At 36.1% G+C, this 17,468-nt stretch overlaps 1 protein-coding gene across 5 annotated transcripts; it reads left to right on the forward strand.

Moving 5' to 3' along the window:
* Positions 1-249: 249 nt before the first annotated feature.
* Positions 250-16,034, forward strand: LOC6032442 (choline/ethanolamine kinase). Of its 5 annotated transcripts, none has more exons than XM_038253176.1 (8): positions 250-872; positions 9,469-9,729; positions 10,647-10,799; positions 10,864-11,237; positions 11,328-11,510; positions 11,571-11,832; positions 12,374-12,550; positions 14,647-16,034. In XM_038253176.1, the coding sequence occupies exons 1-8, from the start codon at positions 852-854 to the stop codon at positions 14,749-14,751; spliced, it is 1,536 nt and encodes a 511-aa protein (XP_038109104.1). In that variant the 5' UTR covers positions 250-851; the 3' UTR covers positions 14,752-16,034. The 5 variants fall into 5 exon arrangements, with proteins under 5 accessions (XP_038109104.1, XP_038109105.1, XP_038109106.1 ...); XM_038253177.1 differs by having other exon boundaries at positions 11,403-11,510; XM_038253178.1 differs by having other exon boundaries at positions 11,406-11,510.
* Positions 16,035-17,468: the final 1,434 nt, after the last annotated feature.

Below are 17,468 nucleotides of genomic sequence, written 5' to 3' on the forward strand. Positions count from 1 at the left end.
TGGAGTTGCCTTTATAAAAAATAAAAATAAAATGAGAACTTATTCTTTCCCCTTATTTTTGGAAATCCTCATCGAAGTTATTCCAGATTTACCGTACTTTTTCCGGTTTCACTGTTCAGGTCCACATGTGCACAGCGTCAGCCTTAACACCAACACATGGGCTGCTCGTGGGGGAAAATCGAAAGAGGTTTCGCTTGAATCATACGACGACGACGAGTCGGCAGACACCGCCGTTGGATGGTTTTTACAACTCAGCCAGTTGCTTCGGGACAGTCATCGCATTAACACATTGCTTGAAAGTGCTGCCGTCGGGGTTTTTGTATCCCATTTTATCCATTATCCATATACCGAAAAACAGAGGAAAAGAACGCTTAACCGGTTGTTTATTCTGGCGTTTCTGCACATTTCTCTCTGCAAGTTGCGTTTTGTGGATTCTTTGTGAAAGAGTCAAAAGTGAGAGAGGAAAAGAAAATCCAACTCACACGCGTTCAAACTAATCGCGTCACAGAGGATCAGATTAAAAGTCGGGGAAACGGTACCGATCGGACTACGTGTTATTTGTACAACGCATAAGAAGCTGTGATTTTTTTTTTGCACAAATTTTAGAAAAAAACATACAATTAGATGTGAGACTAGCTCCTAGCGTGAGGCTATAAATAGGACTTCAATTCAAACATCTTTTTTGAACATAACGTACGCAAATCGGGTGACACCCTGAGATAGTGAAAAAAGGTTGGAATATTGTTTCATCGCGTTATCATTTTGTGAGTGTCAAGTTTGTCCTGATAATCGCACTGTATTGGTGATAAGCAAATACTTTGTACTGATAGCGCGCTGAGAGGAAATCAATCATGCACTCGATGTTTATAAAGGTAAGACCCAGGTTTAATGACAATTATTAAGAGGAAGTTACCTAATGGGGCATTAAACTGAAATCGCAAATATGAACAACCGTATCGATCAGAGTGCAAAATTCTTTGTCACAAGGTATCCACGATCACTTCCACTGCGCGTTCAGTTCAAGGATTTCAGCCTTCCTATTGGTTCCATCAATTGCGTTTTTGCTTTGATGAAAACCTGATTACTGAATGTTTGAAAACAACTCTCATTTTAAAGAAATCCTTTTTTATATTGTGTGATGGACTTGAAATTAGAAATTTCACATGTTTAGATTCGAATTTAGATATGAATTTTAAAATTATTAACGAATTCATATAACTATATCTGATAGAAATTATTCACTTTACTCATGGCATTATAAATTGACTCGGAATAAGTTTTATGTCTAAAGTTTTGCAGACTGAGTTATCAGTACATAGATTTTAATGGAATAGCTAAACAATTGTCAAAACAGCGAAACGTCTTTTGCTGGTCAGAAGATCCTTCACCTAATGTGTAAGGACTCTTTAAGATACGCCGAAATCTCAACTTCTCGTAGGATAATGAAAAAAATCTGACTTTTCAAGAGGTTTATCTTCGCTGACAACTGTTACATCGACATTCGTGTGTGTCAGCGCCAAACTCGTTGGAATTCTTCCTGTATATTTGCAGATTTGCAGATAAGAACTGGGCGTGAATCAGACGGCTGTTGCTATACAATGTGTTGCGCTATCAGTAGTGCCGGTCAGGCCCATCTGGGGTGTTGTTTGAACGAGTTATGAAGATTTTTCGACGTGCTAATGAGACACTTTTCTCGAAAGTCAATCGTCCGATCCTGGCACGTTTGGCTCGTTAAAGTTGCAAACGCCACACTTTGCCAAGCGCTAGAAGTTGAGAAATCACCGCAAAACTCAAAGCTTAGTCGGCAGATCGGAATACAACGACGCATTAGTTTTAGTCATTACTGCGGCCGACCGCCTATTTGTGAAAGCATTTGTGGAGATCAGCAGAAATGTGGTTTTGTTTTGTAAACAGCTATTTTCGCATTCTTTTGATATCGCTACGATTGTTATTTAAAGTTGATAGGAATGACGATCGCGATAACTTTTCAAAATTATTCAGTAGACCAAATAAGGTTTGTGTAATTTATAAGTAGGTTGACTGAGTTTATAATCAAACTGATAAATTTAACTGTATTTCACTCTTTAGGGTTCTATAACAACAGAGTTATTGAGTAAGGTACGTTCATTTCGAGTGGTTTTTCAAATATGATTTTCTATTTTTAATTTCTGTTGATAGTATTAGACCTATTCTGCAACTTTTGCTGTTTCTTTTTTTTCATTTTTCGTGATTTTATTTTATATTTTCTAGTTAATTTGTTATAGATTGCTTGTTATAATATTTTTGGCTGCTCAAATTGAACATTGAACCGTATACATACCTCTACAGCCCAATTTTTTTTTCGATTTCTTTCATTTTAAGCAATTGTTATATGTTTTCTTGTTTTATTTTTAGTATTTTAATTTCATTTATCTAGTTTAGTTTATGTTTGTTTTTGGTAGTATTTGGCCTTTTCTACCACCTTCTAACATTACATTTGCCTATCTATTTTTTTCCTTTTCTTGCACTCATTTTTTTAAATTTTTTGCTTGTTTTTCACGTTTTCTGCTATAGAGTGGCATCATTATCATTTAAATTGTAAAAAATACTTACAGGTATAGTCTGGGACACTACAAAAATTACTGCATTCTTCCTTTTACTTAAAATATTGGAATTATTAGTACCTAAATAACACAGTTAAAGTTGACTCCAGAAAAAAATATTTAAAACATTGGCAAAGTCACATAAAACAAGTCAAACTTCCAACCCTAACATTTTATAAAATTTTAAAATAATTTTTCTTTCCAATGCTTTATAACGATCAAAAGTTGGTTGAAAAATTGATTTTAGGCGATTTTTCAAAACGAAGCCCGTCTAGAGGCGGGGTCAGGTTGTGGAGGGTTGAGGGCATTTTGAAACTTCATACTTAAGGCTACCATCTCTTGCTGAGCAAAAATCCGTACACTTTGCCGATAAGACACCATGGTACAGTAGTTGTTCGGTACAGTGAAACCTCTTTTTACGCGGTGCGTTACGTTTTTATAATTTGTCGATTTCTCTGGAACGACGCAACATTTTTTTGGTTTTGTTCAGATCTACAAAACGCTTTTTGAAGCTTGCAAAAATATTGTATGGTTTTAGAGAAATCTACGAAACAAAAAGCGTAACGCCACCACGTAAAAAGAGGTTTATCTGTAACTGGGCTGAGATCGTAGTCCAGTCACCGAATGTTGCTCGTTAACTGAGCTGAACAAGAAATAACGAGGTGACCTCCGATGCATGATATTTTCCAGATAAAATATAAAAATAAAAGTTACTCAAATTTATTTACAATGCTTAATTTTTAATTTTTCTTTAATTGTAACTTGAAATTAAACAAAAGTTTAAAAAAAGTTTTTTTATTTATTGAATATGATTTTTACATCCATTAACCCCTCGGTCATTTTGGTTTTTTGACATTTGTCTGCTTTTTAACTGAGCTACGGCCCAGTTATCGAGCGCCCAGTTAAAAACAGCTCAGTTGAACAAAGCCCAGTTAGCGAACAACTACTGTATAACAAAAACTGTCAAGGAATTATTTAGATAAATTAAATCAAATAAATTCGAGAACTACAAATATTAAACGTTTTTACAGCTAACTGCTTATAACTTGCACGTTTAAAAGTATTCATAAAATAAACCGTGATTTGAATCAAATCATTATTGTCTTCAACTTTTTTTTTGTAAAACGTTTAAAATTTTACGAATACTTTTCCAGAATTTTTTTTATTGGAAAGGTCCTATAACATGTGAAAGACAACAATTTATAGCACCTTTAAAAAAACTATAGATTTGTTAATTCAAATGTTCTAAGGTTTTCACAAGTTTTGGAAAGCCTTTGGATTTTTTTATGGATAAATTAATTTGGTAAGGAATGTCTAAAAGAGTCTAGAGTTTTTTTAAAGATCCTATTAATATATGAAAGAAGAAAATAAAATAAATAATCAAGTTTGAATTGAGAATAACCAGGAAAACTCTTTGCAATTTTAGCAAGTTTTTTTTTAATTTTTCTTGCTCTTGTTAGTACTTTAGTTATAGAAATAATTGTTCCAAAATGGATTATGATGCAACACACAGCTGAAAGGAACTCCAAAACTCTGTTATGTATTGCAAAAGAACTGGTTGTATCTTGATTATTCACCAATAAAACCGAATTAAAATTGAAATTCGGAAAACTCTCCCTTTTTAAATCAAACTCACAGTTAAATTAAAATGTCTAGTTTACAAATGCTTTGACCAAATCAAAAAAGCAATTCAATGTTTAAAAATTGTTAAAATTCCATACAAATCCGTATTATGCGTGAAATTCCCTACAAAAATTCCGGCCTGTTTAAAATCCGCGAAGGGGGTCGAAAATCCGTATGGTAAGGAAAAAATCCGTACAGTTGGTAGCCTTATTCATACTTATTTTTAAATTGATCTATAGAGAGTGAGACGGGGAGTTGTTGACTGAATTACCAAAATTTTAAGATTTTTTTTTCAATCTTATTGCAATCAACAGATAAACAAAACCAAAAATCGGTAGGGACTTTTAAAAAAATGCAATTTCACATCAAAAAGGTGATTTATATATTTTTGCTAACAGCAAAGTTTCAGATTTCAGATTCGGATTCATAAAAAAGTGTTTTTGAAGCAACCCTTCCATACAATATTGATTAAACAGAGTTACATGTTCTATGAGTCAAAACACTATAAAAGCTATTGACATGCACTTGAATGATTCGGATGATGATGCATGAGCGGAACAGCGCATCCTCACGGTATAGCTACTTTTTTTTTCGTTGATGTGAACAATTCAATTGTTTGAAACGGATAGTGTTCTAAATATTCTAATGAATTATGATTAGTTTTCAAATATTTTGATTAATATTTGTTTACTCCCTAACTGAAGAGCACATAAATAAAATGATAAAAATAAATAAGCCATACCTGATAAACTATACACCTATTAGAAGAAATAAAATGAGTACAATTTTTATGTAAGATTTAAATCAACACTATAATTCAAGCAATGTTTTTGGTCTCAGGTTGCTTGTTTCAAACATCAAAGTCTAAGTTAAAGTCCAGTCGATTTAGCTAAAAGCAATCTAATCAGACCTTCGCAAACACATGCTGTCTATTTATTTGCCATCATTGTGTTCGATGCAATAAATTTTTACAATTTGTTGGCACCTCGTGCAGTTAATTCACTAGATGTCTGTTAAAATAATATCTCTACTAGTATCTAGTATTGGTGCCTTAACATTGTGTACAATTTTGTTAGAATTCTCAAAGCAAAAAAAAAGTTGTAGCAAACATCCGATCCCGTGAAACATTTTATTACCAACTGTCGTGCTGATAACGACGACGATGACGAGATGGGCCACGTGTAGTTGTTTACGTCTGGGTAATTTTGCCATATGGCCCAGGCCGTTACAGTCAGCTTATATCTGTTTTTTTGCGTATCTATAGGCACAAATTGCAAACACCAAGACCATCACCCGTAATTGTTGTTGTTGTTTTGGTGGGTGACTACAGGGATTGGTATTGTATCGTATACACTTTGCGTCGTGCTGCAGCCACATGGCACGCATGCGTATCTCTTCTAGTGTTTCATCGTCGTGTTCGAGGTTGGAGGCCGCTGTCCGAAGACTGCTTTCGGCACTGCACTAAAGTATACGAACGAACGCCCGTTCACCCATCAGGCTTGTGGAATTTTCCACTAGTTCGGTTGGAGTTATTGCGGGGTAGTGTGTCACTAATTTAAGGCATTTTACTTTTATTTATTGAGCAGGGAAAAAATGTAATTACATAATTTACAGTCATTTAATTTTTTCTGCCTTTTAGAAATTTTGAACAAAGAAAAAAAAAACAATCATTCTCTAATCCATTTTTTTAGTTTTTAATTAACATTGTCTGCTCAGTTATAAACTTTTAGCAAGCCTTAATTTATATTCTGTTGAATGCATCAAACCGTTGATGAAAGAATGCTACTTTATATCTAGAGTTTTTTTTAAGATCCTATAAGCTATTGTGTTTTATATGTTTATAGGACCTTAAAAACCCGAAGACCGCGCGAAAATGTAACTTGTGATAAATAGTCGAATCGTAATTAGAAATTTTAGTTGTCTTATTTTAAGTCGTTTAGCTAAAATACGACCCGAAAAATATTATTATGGCAATTAAATAGGTACTCAACTACAGTTCAGCCTCGTTTATCCAAAGTGTGGATTTTCCGACGTTCGATTATCCGAAGGTTTCTTAGAAACTTCGAATAATTGAATCACGGAAAAATGAGGATTTTTTCATGTTTGGATTATCCGCAGTTACTTTGGAGACCTTTTTATAATCAAATCCATATTTCAGATAAACGAGAATGGAATGTATTTTAAGATGAAGCCGTTGATCATTTTCGAAGAAAATTGATCATCACTGTAAAATATTCTGTATTAAATTCAATTTATCGAATTTCTACACCAAAATAAATCAGCATGTGTCGGTTGTTGCCTTCTTGAAGCCACTGAAGAAATTTTCGATCTAAATCAAATGTGTTTCAAAATTTATATAATATTGTGCTACAATCATTGACGCCCTAGTTGGCAATCATTGATTAACACTCAAACGCTCGGGTTATTTGACCCCTATTTTTTTTCTTAAAAATTTCATAACTTTTGGTAGAATTGACCGATTTGGATGCTTTCGGTTGCAAAATATCAAGATTTGTCTATATTTTTAACTGTCAGATGGGGGACAAATATGGTCCACTTTTACCGGAGATATTCCGGATTCCGTTGGGGTACCTCGGCCCTCCTATTTGGGTTTTTGGTCAGTATAACAAAATTTATTCCACAAAACAAAGCCGCAAATGATGCAAAACTTCAAGACATCATCATAATACATCATCCCCCATAGATACATGACATGGTCAAGTCCTTCGGGCACCGGAACAGGTTCCAACCGGAAACGGTTCACTGAGCTGATGTCGATTGGTGCCCAACTGGAACCGACTCCGGTGCCCCGTAGGACTCAACCATGTCATTTATTTTTGCAGAATTATGTATAAGAATGATGCTTTGAAATTTTGCATCATTTGCGGCTTTGTTTTGTGGAATAAGTTTTGTTCTATTGACCAAAACCCCAAATAGGAGGGCCGAGGCACCCCAACGGAATCCGGAATATCTCCGGTAAAAGTTGACCATATTTGTCGTCCATCTGACAGTAAAAATATAGACAAATCTGGATCTTTTGCAACCAGAAGCATCCAAATTGATCAATTCTACTCAAAGTGATAAGATTTTTAAGAAAAAAAAAAAAAAATGGGGTCAAATGACAACCCGAGCGTTTGAGTGTTAATGACGATTTCCATAACTTTGCAAGGAATGGGATAATCGTTACCAAAAGGAATCAACATGTGTAGGGAACTATTCGAAACAACTTGTAGAAGGAATTTTGTCAAAATATTGATAGGGGTGCCAAATTTATATCTTTGAACGAAAAATCATGACAATGATGGAAGTCTTCACGTTAAAGCTTTGAATATATTTTAAATATGTACTTCTAATGAACGTGAAATCAAATATAACATGAATTATATGTAACCTGGTTTATTTTTTTCTGGTTGCACTACTCTTTTTAAAGAAGTAGTTTTAAATTTAAAGGTCACAATAATATTTAACCCTTATTTAAAAAAAAAACAATCAATCGATGAAAAGCTGATCGAGCCGGGACCGGTAGTATAGTGGTAAGCGTGGTTGTCTCTTTCCTCAGTTGAACTGGGTTCGATCCCAGACGGTCCCGGTGGCATTTTTCGAGACGAGATTTTTCTGATCACGCCTTCCATCGGACGGGGAAGTAAATGTTGCCCCGGTCTAACCTAGAGGTTAGGCCGTTAGTTCAATCCAGGTGTCTCCCTTTGTCCTACCTCGGTTGAGTCGCTGGTAGGCAGTTTGACTCTCAATCCAAAGGTCTTCAGTTCGAATCCCGGGATGGATGGAAGCTTAGGTGTAAAAAGAGGTTTGCAATTGCCTCAACAATCAAGCCTTCGGACACCTAGTTTCGAGCAGGAATGTCGCAATCGAGAACAATGCAATGCTGTAGAGCGAACAATTTGATTTCAATTTCTTTTTTGAAAAATTTATTGGATAAATAGTTTTTTGCAATTCTGTCGTGAAACTACTTACTTTTCCTGTCATTCTTTTACGATGAAAAAGCCTACTTTTCTGTACCAAAAATAACAGAATCGAATAGCAACACTTTTCAAAATAAATGCTGAAAAGTTCTACTTTTCAGCACTCAAATGGGTGCTGAAAAGTTGAACTTTTCAGCACTTGTTTCGAAAAGTAACCCTTTTCAAAAATTTTTTCGATTCAAACGATTTATTGACAAAATACATGAAAATTTGACATAAAATTTCACTCAGTGTGTGTTTTTTTGGAATTGCAAAAAATATTGTATGGAACTCGGTGAACCTCGTTGGATAAATGTACGACTCGTGCTGAAAAAATCCTCTTTTTGCAACTTGTTGCATAAACTACTATTTCCTGTCATTAACAAGTGACGAAATGGCCAACTAACAAATAACAGCGCTGAAAAGTTCATTATAGCACTCATTTGAGACAGAGCCTTTTTGGAGATGCACGACTCTTGCTGCAAAAAAAAAAAAAAAAAACATCATTTGGCAATTTGCTACATAAAATGCTTTTTTCTAGATGTATTTTTAAAACAACCAATGGACCATGAGTTCCATATGTGGATAGGAGCTTTTGAAAAAGTAAGCGAGATTTCATAGTTTGTAATGTGCTGCACAGAAAAAAATAATGTAAATTTGGAAGCTGTAATTTTGGAAGGTTGAATATTACCTCTTTTATAATGTAATTTTACCACAATTTAGACTGAAAAAGTGACATTACACCAGAAAAGTGGTAAAATTACACATTTCCAGAGGCAAAATTACACCTTTTTTCTGACATAAAAGATGTAGCCCGAGATGTAGCCCTTCCCAGATGTAATATTACCATGATTTTTTTTCTGTGTGCAAAACATGAGTTATTTTGCTAAACAATGTGCAATTCATCATTAGTAAATTAAAATGTTTTTTTTTTGTATTTTTTTCCGAGTGCAATACCTTTCAGTAAATTTTGCGACAGTGTTGGTTGCGTATTGATTTTTACTCCTGGGTAGGTTTCTGTATCGAAAAGGTCGCTTCTCGGGCCGTATCGGTATTAAAATTCACATCTGCAAAATCAAGTAGTGCAATCATACTCAGCTGGTTTGCTTGTTCAAATAGTCTCTATTAATACATTATCCACACGCAAACTACAAACCCCAGGCCTAGATTGTGTTTCCCACAATAACGAAACGTTGGCACCTGTTCAATACGGGTATGTTTGCTGCATTCCTAGGGAAAATGGCAGGACTGCTGTTGTTGTTGTAAAATTTTCAAACCAACTTTTTTCTCTTCTCAATTTCAAGGCCCGATCAGAAACCGATATGCGTGACATTGCGGCGCGGATTTGCCGGGACTACCTGACCGGTGCGTGGAAGACCATTCCGGCCGAGGACCTGCAGCTGAGGCGAATCAGCGGCGGCCTGTCGAACTTTCTTTATTACGTCAGCCTGCCCGAGGACCATCAGCAGCGAAGTGACACGCCCCGGTCCAATTATTCTAGCGGCAGCAGCAGCTCCAAGCGGGCCCGCAAGGACAGCTACTCGAGCATGCTAGAGCCGAAGGAGGTAGGTTGTGGCCGGAAAAGGGGTTCAGTGGTTGGTTTGCTTCTAGGTTTTATGTTTTGGATACGAAAAACGTACTCTGACTGCGGGTTTCAATGTATCGATTAAAAATTTATGTTTTTCCTTTTCACATTTAGTTGTACTTTGAACTTAACATAATTGAATTGACATTTCGTTAACAGACTGGAGAAAGGTTTTTTTTATGTTTAGTAAATTTAACATTGTTTCTTATTTTCTTTATATAGCTTGATATTAAAATGTTAATATTCCTATAACTTGCATAATTTAGTGGGTAAAAATATTGTTTTTAAAAGCAATGCTGCTCGTCCGATTCATCCATAACAGTAGTTTTTTATTTCACAACCTTATTTTTTAATTTTATTTCAAACTTAACTCAAATTGAATGTAAATGTATTTCAGTTTTATTTTCCTCATAGAAATTTTGTCCTTTATTGTGATTTGGCTTAGAAATAGAGTTTTAACACAGAGAGTAATCAATCAATTAATCGGATTACTTACATTAGTTCAAGTTTCAATTTCAAGTGCAATTATTGACTTCACCCAGTCAAGACGTTCTAGAAGGATTCTAGCAGAGTTCTTACAGAGCTGGATTATTTAACAGCATTCTAGTAGAAATGTTCTACCGTTCTAGCAAAATTCTGGCAGAACCACTTTTGCTAGAATATTTCGTGACTGGGAAGTCATGTAAATAAAGAATTCATCAGTTTAGTTGAATATCAACTCAGAATGAAAAGAGAAAAATGCGCAGCAGTGATGTCGTAATTATAATTATCAATGGGTATCTAGTGGAGGAAAACTATGTAATAAATAAAAAAGAGCATTTCACGAGGACAATTTTCTAAAAATATGCACTTTTTGCGAAATCGTGAAAATAATCAACCAATATTTTTTCTTTCCAGGTAATGCTCCGCATCTATGGTCAAACTCATGGCGAGCACGCACTGGAAACCATGCTTACCGAGTCGGTTGTATTCACACTTTTGAGCGAACGAAAACTAGGTCCAAAACTGCACGGCATCTTCCCAGGTGGCAGAATCGAGCAGTACATTCCGGTATGAGCAAGATATTTGCGCGATATCGTAAACAAAAGCTAACCATTTGATCATTTTTTTGCAGGCACGTGCGTTGAAAACAGCCGAGTTGGGTGATTCGAAAATTTCATTGAAGGTTGCGGAAAAAATGGCCGCGATTCACAGTTTGGACATTCCGGTTTCCAAGGAGCCCGATTGGCTGTGGAGCACGATGAACCGCTGGCTGAACAGCATGGAGAGCACGCTGAAGACTTTGGAAAAGGATCAAGCAAACGACAATAAGGCGATTGCTGGGCAGGAAATTATCACGAGGCTAGATTTTCGAGCGGAAGTCGAGTGGCTCAAGTCGGTCATCGAGAGGGAGGACCACCCGATCGTTTTCTCGCACAATGACCTGCAGGAGGGTAACATCCTGTTGCGGGAAGACTGTTCTCCGGCGAGTGTCGTGGAAGGTTTTTGGTAAGTGGTGGGCTTCCCTTGCTTGCTCAAGCTCGCCTTATCGCTAATAGCACGCACACGCGCATTAACAAGCCACCTCAAAATTTTCAGCACCCTGGATCAATTCGATGAATCCACGCAGTTAGGCTCACACTTTAGCTCAATTTTAATTTCCAATTCCACTAGCAGCAGCAACAGTGGCAGTGTGGCTAGCCTTAAATCCAACGGTGTCGATCGTGCATCCGTTGGCGGTGAAGTGGTAGTTCATCACGAAGACTGCAACAAAAATTCTAGGTAAAGTTTGAGCAATTTGTGCACTAGAGTACACTTCCTAATTCTTGTCCCCGTTTGCAGGAAGCGATCCATGTGTGAAAACATTGAAAGTGAGCTGGACAACACGAGAGACTCGGTGCTCAGTGGAAATTCCCAAGCTCTCTCGGACCAACCCTGTGATGGCGAACCGCAACTTATGATTATAGATTTTGAATATTGTGCCTACAACTATCGCGGATTCGATTTGGCAAATCACTTTCTCGAGTGGACGTTCGATTACACCAAACCAGATGGGCCTTTCTACTACCACAAGCCGGAGCAGTTTCCCACCGCAGAGCAACAGGTAAGTGTACCAAGTTCGGTAAGGTAAAAGAACAAACAGTCGTTTGCATATTTTTCACCGCTGGAAAATTTGTTCTTTTACGAGAGCTTAACGTCGACACTTCATTATCCCTTACGCCATTGAAATGCCGTTGATCTTCACTATGATGCCCTTTTACAATGCAGATAACTTAGAGTCACCCAAACCAATCAGAAATCGTGGCCCAATTGGACCATCCGAGGATCGGAACTGGTCCTCCGTCGGATTAAAAATGTGGTTGATGTGACCCGAAAGCGGTTCTGAGTTGGCTGCTAGTGCTGAGCAAAAAAAGAAGATTAGTTGGGTTGTGGTTCCCAACACCCGATGATAGGTCACTACTGCTTTTCATTTATTCTGTGTTCATTTGGTACCGAATAAGGCTACTCCTGAGTGCACAAGTAATTGTTTTTTGTTCTCTTTTTTTAGCGAAGCTGATTCGTTACGTTTCATGTACAGCTGTTTGCACCTCGAATGTTACTAATCGTTGTCTTTTTCTTTTATTTAACCATAAATTTCTCTTAAGGACAAGTTCATTGCAGTTTATTTAGAGAAATCTAGCTGCTGCGGGGAAGCGGCCCCGAGCGCCGAGGACATTGCGGAAGTTCGACGAGAAGTGCAGTGCTTCACTTTGGCATCGCATCTGTTCTGGAGCTTCTGGGCCATCGTGAACATGTACCAGGAGATTGAGTTTGGATACCTGGTGAGTGTTTTTATCCTTTTTATTTTCAAAGCAACCCAACTTCATAGCATCGATGCTCGGGTGGCACGTCGACTAACTTTGAAAATTATTGGAAGATGTTTTCTTCATTCTTACTGTTAACCATAGATTGCGTTTGAACAATATGACTAGAAGGCTATTCTAGCAGCGTTCTTCGATGGCATCATTGTCACCTAATTGACTAACTTTCAAAGATTTGAAATATAAGAAGTTAATAAAAAATTGTTAAAATAACAGGAACCGATCTCAATACAGTCCATGCTCGATTATCCGAAGCCACGATTATCCGAAGTTTCGATTATCTGAAGTTCGATTATCCGAAGGTTTGTATGAGACTTCGGATAAACGAAACACAAACAAAACAATTTTTGTTTCGCATTTATTTATTTATTTATTTTTAACATCAACTTCGAGTTTTGCAACCCCATTTTAGTGAAATTTTAATGATTGATTGCCAAAAAATGACCAAATCTGGAGTTTTTTTTGAAAAGGACCAATAAACCAAATTTTCAGTTTTTGCTTTTTGGGTGTTTTTCAATACCCCTGACTCAAGGCGGTTCTAAAAACACCCAAAAAGCAAAAACTGGAAATTTGGTTTATTGGACCTTTTCAAACTCCACTTTCAAAAACTCCAGAAATGCATTTTTCAGTATTTCGTAACTGCCATTTTGACCGCCATCTTGGATTTAAAAATTCTAGCTCAACAATCAAAAATGATTTCGTGATTCGATTATCCGAAGTGAAGTTTTTCTATGCCTTCGTATAATCGAGTCTGGACTGTAACAGAAAAAATACTCAAAAAACAAGCCAATTAAAAAACTTTGATATTGCAATATATAATGTATGGTCAAAGACAATCTTATGGGAAATTGGACGAGCTTTCCGGTAAAAATATTTACGAGACTGAAAAATCAAGTCTGTCACACATAAATTGTCAAAAACCATCAGAAAATCACATCTGTAACTTCACAAGGATTGGACTTAGGGCAGTGGTCAATATGGAGACTTTAATGTGAAATTGTCTGGAGAATTGATTCCCGTATTCGGTTTTTGAAAATTTTGACGTTTAGAGCACTTAAAACAAAACAGTTTCAGTAAATGATTTATGTATTTTTTTGCAATTCCATCGTGAAACTACTTACTTTTCCTGTCATTCTTGAACAACGAAATAGCCAACTTTTCTGTACCAAAAATAGCAGAATCGAATAGCAACACTTTTCAAAATAAATGCTGAAAAGTTCTACCTTTCAGCACTGAAATGGGTGCTGAAAAGTTGAACTTTTCAGCACTTGTTTCGAAAAGTAACACTTTTCAACATTTTTTTTTATTTAAACGATTTATTGACAAAATACATGAAAGTTTGACTTAAAATTTCACTCAATGGGTGTTTTTTCGGAATTGCAAAAATTGTTGTATGGAACTCGTTGCAATAATTGATTTTTTCAGCACTTTTCGTATTTATCCAACTCGGTGAACCTCGTTGGATAAATGTACGACTCGTGCTGAAAAAATCATCTTTTTGCAACTTGTTGCATAAACTACTATTTTAGGTGAGTTGCTCCATCCTGCATTTTTCGTGAGTCTTTTTGTAAAATCTTAGGCTGTTTTCACAAAAAATTGAATGAATAAAAAATCGTGGGCTCACCTTCAAATTTTATTTTTAAACTTAAAAATTATAAAATCTCATAAAAGTGGCGTGTTTTTTTTCTTTCAGTGTTTTTTTCGGAAAGCCCATCAAATTTCCTACAAGTTTGTCTTTGACCATTTTTTGATACGATGCAATGGCTTCGAGATACAGAAATATTTAAATTCCGAATTACAAAAATATTTAAAACACCTGCGCCCTTCTTAAATGTCATTATCGAGTGAAACTGGCTCCATAGACACAAAAATGGCCTACATAAGCGTAGGATAACATGTCTACAAAGTTTCATTGAATCCGGAGAGGGTCGAGAAAAAAGTACCTAAAAAATTCCTGTTTTGAGCTGGAATTGCTCGGATGATTCATAACTCAAACTCAAACATGCTTTGTATTAGCATTGTAATTGTAATTCAATCCATTTTCGATTTTCTTGCAGGAATATGCAGTTTGCCGACTGAACGAGTACGTAAAAGCTAAGAAGCAGTACTCGGAGCTGATCAACAACTCGGGAAATTCACCCACCAAGGACAGCGAGAAGTAAAGGCTCGGGCACCTTCTGATCATCGGTACAAACACACTCGACATAAATCTTCAACTAGTGAAAAACAAAACCCAAGCATTCGCCGGGTCCACCGTTACAGGGGAGGAATAGCGGATGGTGCTGATCTGCGGGTGAAGTGCTTCGCCCGTTCCACCGGTGATAAGAACCAAGTTCCGACGGCAAAGTGTGCTTACACTCAACAAAAAAAAGTGAGAGTCTAGCGGCACGAGATGGATATTAAATTTAATGACGAATCGTACCAGTATTAGAGGCTCACAGAACCACACAGTAGAGCTGTACTATGTATGTTTCACAGGCAGGACTTAAGTTTGCACGCAGGTCGAGGGTTTCAACAATGTAAATTGATGTTATTTTATATATGTTTTAAGAGATATTTTTTTCTTTTTGTCCAGTGTTCACCATTTTAAAAGTGACCTTTTTCAAATATATACTCCACTTATTTTCCCTATTTATAAATTCAAAACAGTTGATAGATTCACTTTAGATTTACGTGTGGCAAAGGTAGGCGTTAGATGCCGAAGAGTATAGATTGATCACGACTGATTGTAGCTAGATAGAAGAACGAATTGAAAAGTAAATTTAACCTTATCATAATGATGATATTTGAGCTCCGTTTGTCGTTCTAATACCCGTAGCAACATCGGCCCTTACTCTAGTTGTAAAAATCATAAACATATCATTGAAATTTTCTTAGAAATGACGATACAAGGTAAAAAGTGACTAGAAAACCCAATGCAAGTATTTTCAATGCAATTTGTTCTATGTTTTTGATAATTTCAAAACTAACAATGAAAACAAATTTGGAAAAGTATTTGCAATGGACCAAGTGTGATGAAAGTAATATTGAAAGCCAAAACTTCGACTTAACTAAATATAATACATCCCACTGTGCTTGCGTTGCACGAAACACAATGTGTAATTGTACTTTAAATTTACACGATATTGTACGCACCACCGCAAGTGCAACCAACAGCAATGAATTACTTCGGCTCACGTGAATCTGAAATTTGAAAGCATTCTAAATTACAATCATCGTCTTCGAAATTTTCTGGAGTGCGTACCAATTTCGTGAGAAATGTGATAGTAATGTAAGACTCGGTTCTAGTTGTTGTATACCCACAATACAAACAGGAAAAAGAGCAAGCCTAATCAGCTCCATGTTTCGATAACAAAGCAAAGGTAGGAATAAATGCGATAAATGTGAAAGTAGTTAAACCTATTTTTAGCCTTCTCTTAATAAATATCTGAAATTAAAAAAAAAACTTTGGCAGCTTCATCTTGTTTGAATATCACAGCCATTGAAAATTTGATGTTGCAGTGCACTGTGTAGTAATATCACATTGTGCTTTCTTATTTCTTAATCCGACAATGGAATTAGGGGAAACCTTATTCTAGCTCACCTTTGATGTTCAATTATAACTTCTTAAATGCATTTTCAACTGAAATCAAGCAAAAATAGGTCATAAAACAGTCATCTGGAGCAAATCGGTTCTAGAAATCTAGAGAAGATCCTGTTTTTTCGCGAAAAACTAATCCCAAGTAACAAACGATTTGCCTAATACTCTTCACAAGTTTTATTAAAGCTTTGGAAAATGTTACCAAGTTTCATAACAACTTTGAATTATCCTATCAAGTTCTATCCTCGCTTTTCTTTCCAGATATCTTGAAAACTTTTCTAGTAGGTTTTCAAGACTGTCGAAACAGTTTTATTTATTAGTTTAAATAAGCTTTTCAAGCATTCTTTTAATGACTCAAATAAAACCATCTTAAAACCAATTGTGCTAGTAGTTGCATGTTCCAAAACCGTAGGACTTTAGCTGTCAAAAGCAACATTTCAATCATGGAGCAGCTGCAGCAGCAGCGCAGTTGCAGGAGACATTTTGTGTGAATTTACAGATTATGAAATAAAAATTCCGTTACCATTATTGTTGCTATCTCTGTGAAATCGAGCAAAAATAGGTCATAAAACAGTCATCTGGAGCAAATCGGTTCTAGAAATCTAGAACCTATCTGTTTTTTCGCGAAAAACTAATGCCTTATGTGTGAGAAAACTTGCCTTACGTTTTTCCCAGCTTGCTGTTTTTGCATTTGGGATATTTATGCGAACATAGGCAGTTAAAATCTCAAGAAAAGATTTTCCATATTCAGACTGTAGTCCCGATTCACCTTGTTGAATTTGAATTTGTTGTAGTAGTGATAAACAGCAAATTTATGTAAATAGGTAGTAAAAATCCTTCCCCTGCTAAAGATACAAACAATTCTCCATAAGTGCTTTAAACAAGATTTGAGCATTAACAAGGCTGCAGAGTCAGGCAGCTTTTGAAGAAAGTCTTACGACTCCAACAACAACTCCCATACAATGTTGTTGAAAATCAACCGACTCCAATTACGATTTCTGAACACCTATCGACCTCGACTTCGGGTCGGGGTTTTTGGCGACAAAACTCAGCAAAACAAAAAAGGCTCATAAATCGTGAGACGCGAGAAATGAGGAGCACTGGGGTAAAATGGCAAATTGCAAAAAAATGTTCGCTCAAACTGACAATTTCGTTTAATCTTTGAATGTGAATGAGTTTAAAACTGTAACAAAGCCATCAACCAACAAATACAGTCAAAATTGAGCTAATTTCAGAATTAACCATTTGTTGAATGTATTATTTTATCCTCATGTGCCCCACTCGCGAGGCGCTAGTCCT

The sequence above is a fragment of the Culex quinquefasciatus genome, chromosome 2 (assembly GCF_015732765.1).
Source record: "Culex quinquefasciatus strain JHB chromosome 2, VPISU_Cqui_1.0_pri_paternal, whole genome shotgun sequence".
NCBI lineage: Eukaryota > Metazoa > Arthropoda > Insecta > Diptera > Culicidae > Culex > Culex quinquefasciatus.

What these genes read in the sequence shown, in the direction of transcription:
- LOC6032442 (XM_038253176.1), top strand. Translation starts at nt 852, where the DNA reads ATGCACTCGATGTTTATAAAG. An exon ending in TGCACTCGATGTTTATAAAG is followed by an intron (nt 873 to 9,468) that starts GTAAGACCCAGG and finishes CTCAATTTCAAG; the next exon opens with GCCCGATCAGAAACCGATAT. An exon ending in GCATGCTAGAGCCGAAGGAG is followed by an intron (nt 9,730 to 10,646) that starts GTAGGTTGTGGC and finishes TTTTCTTTCCAG; the next exon opens with GTAATGCTCCGCATCTATGG.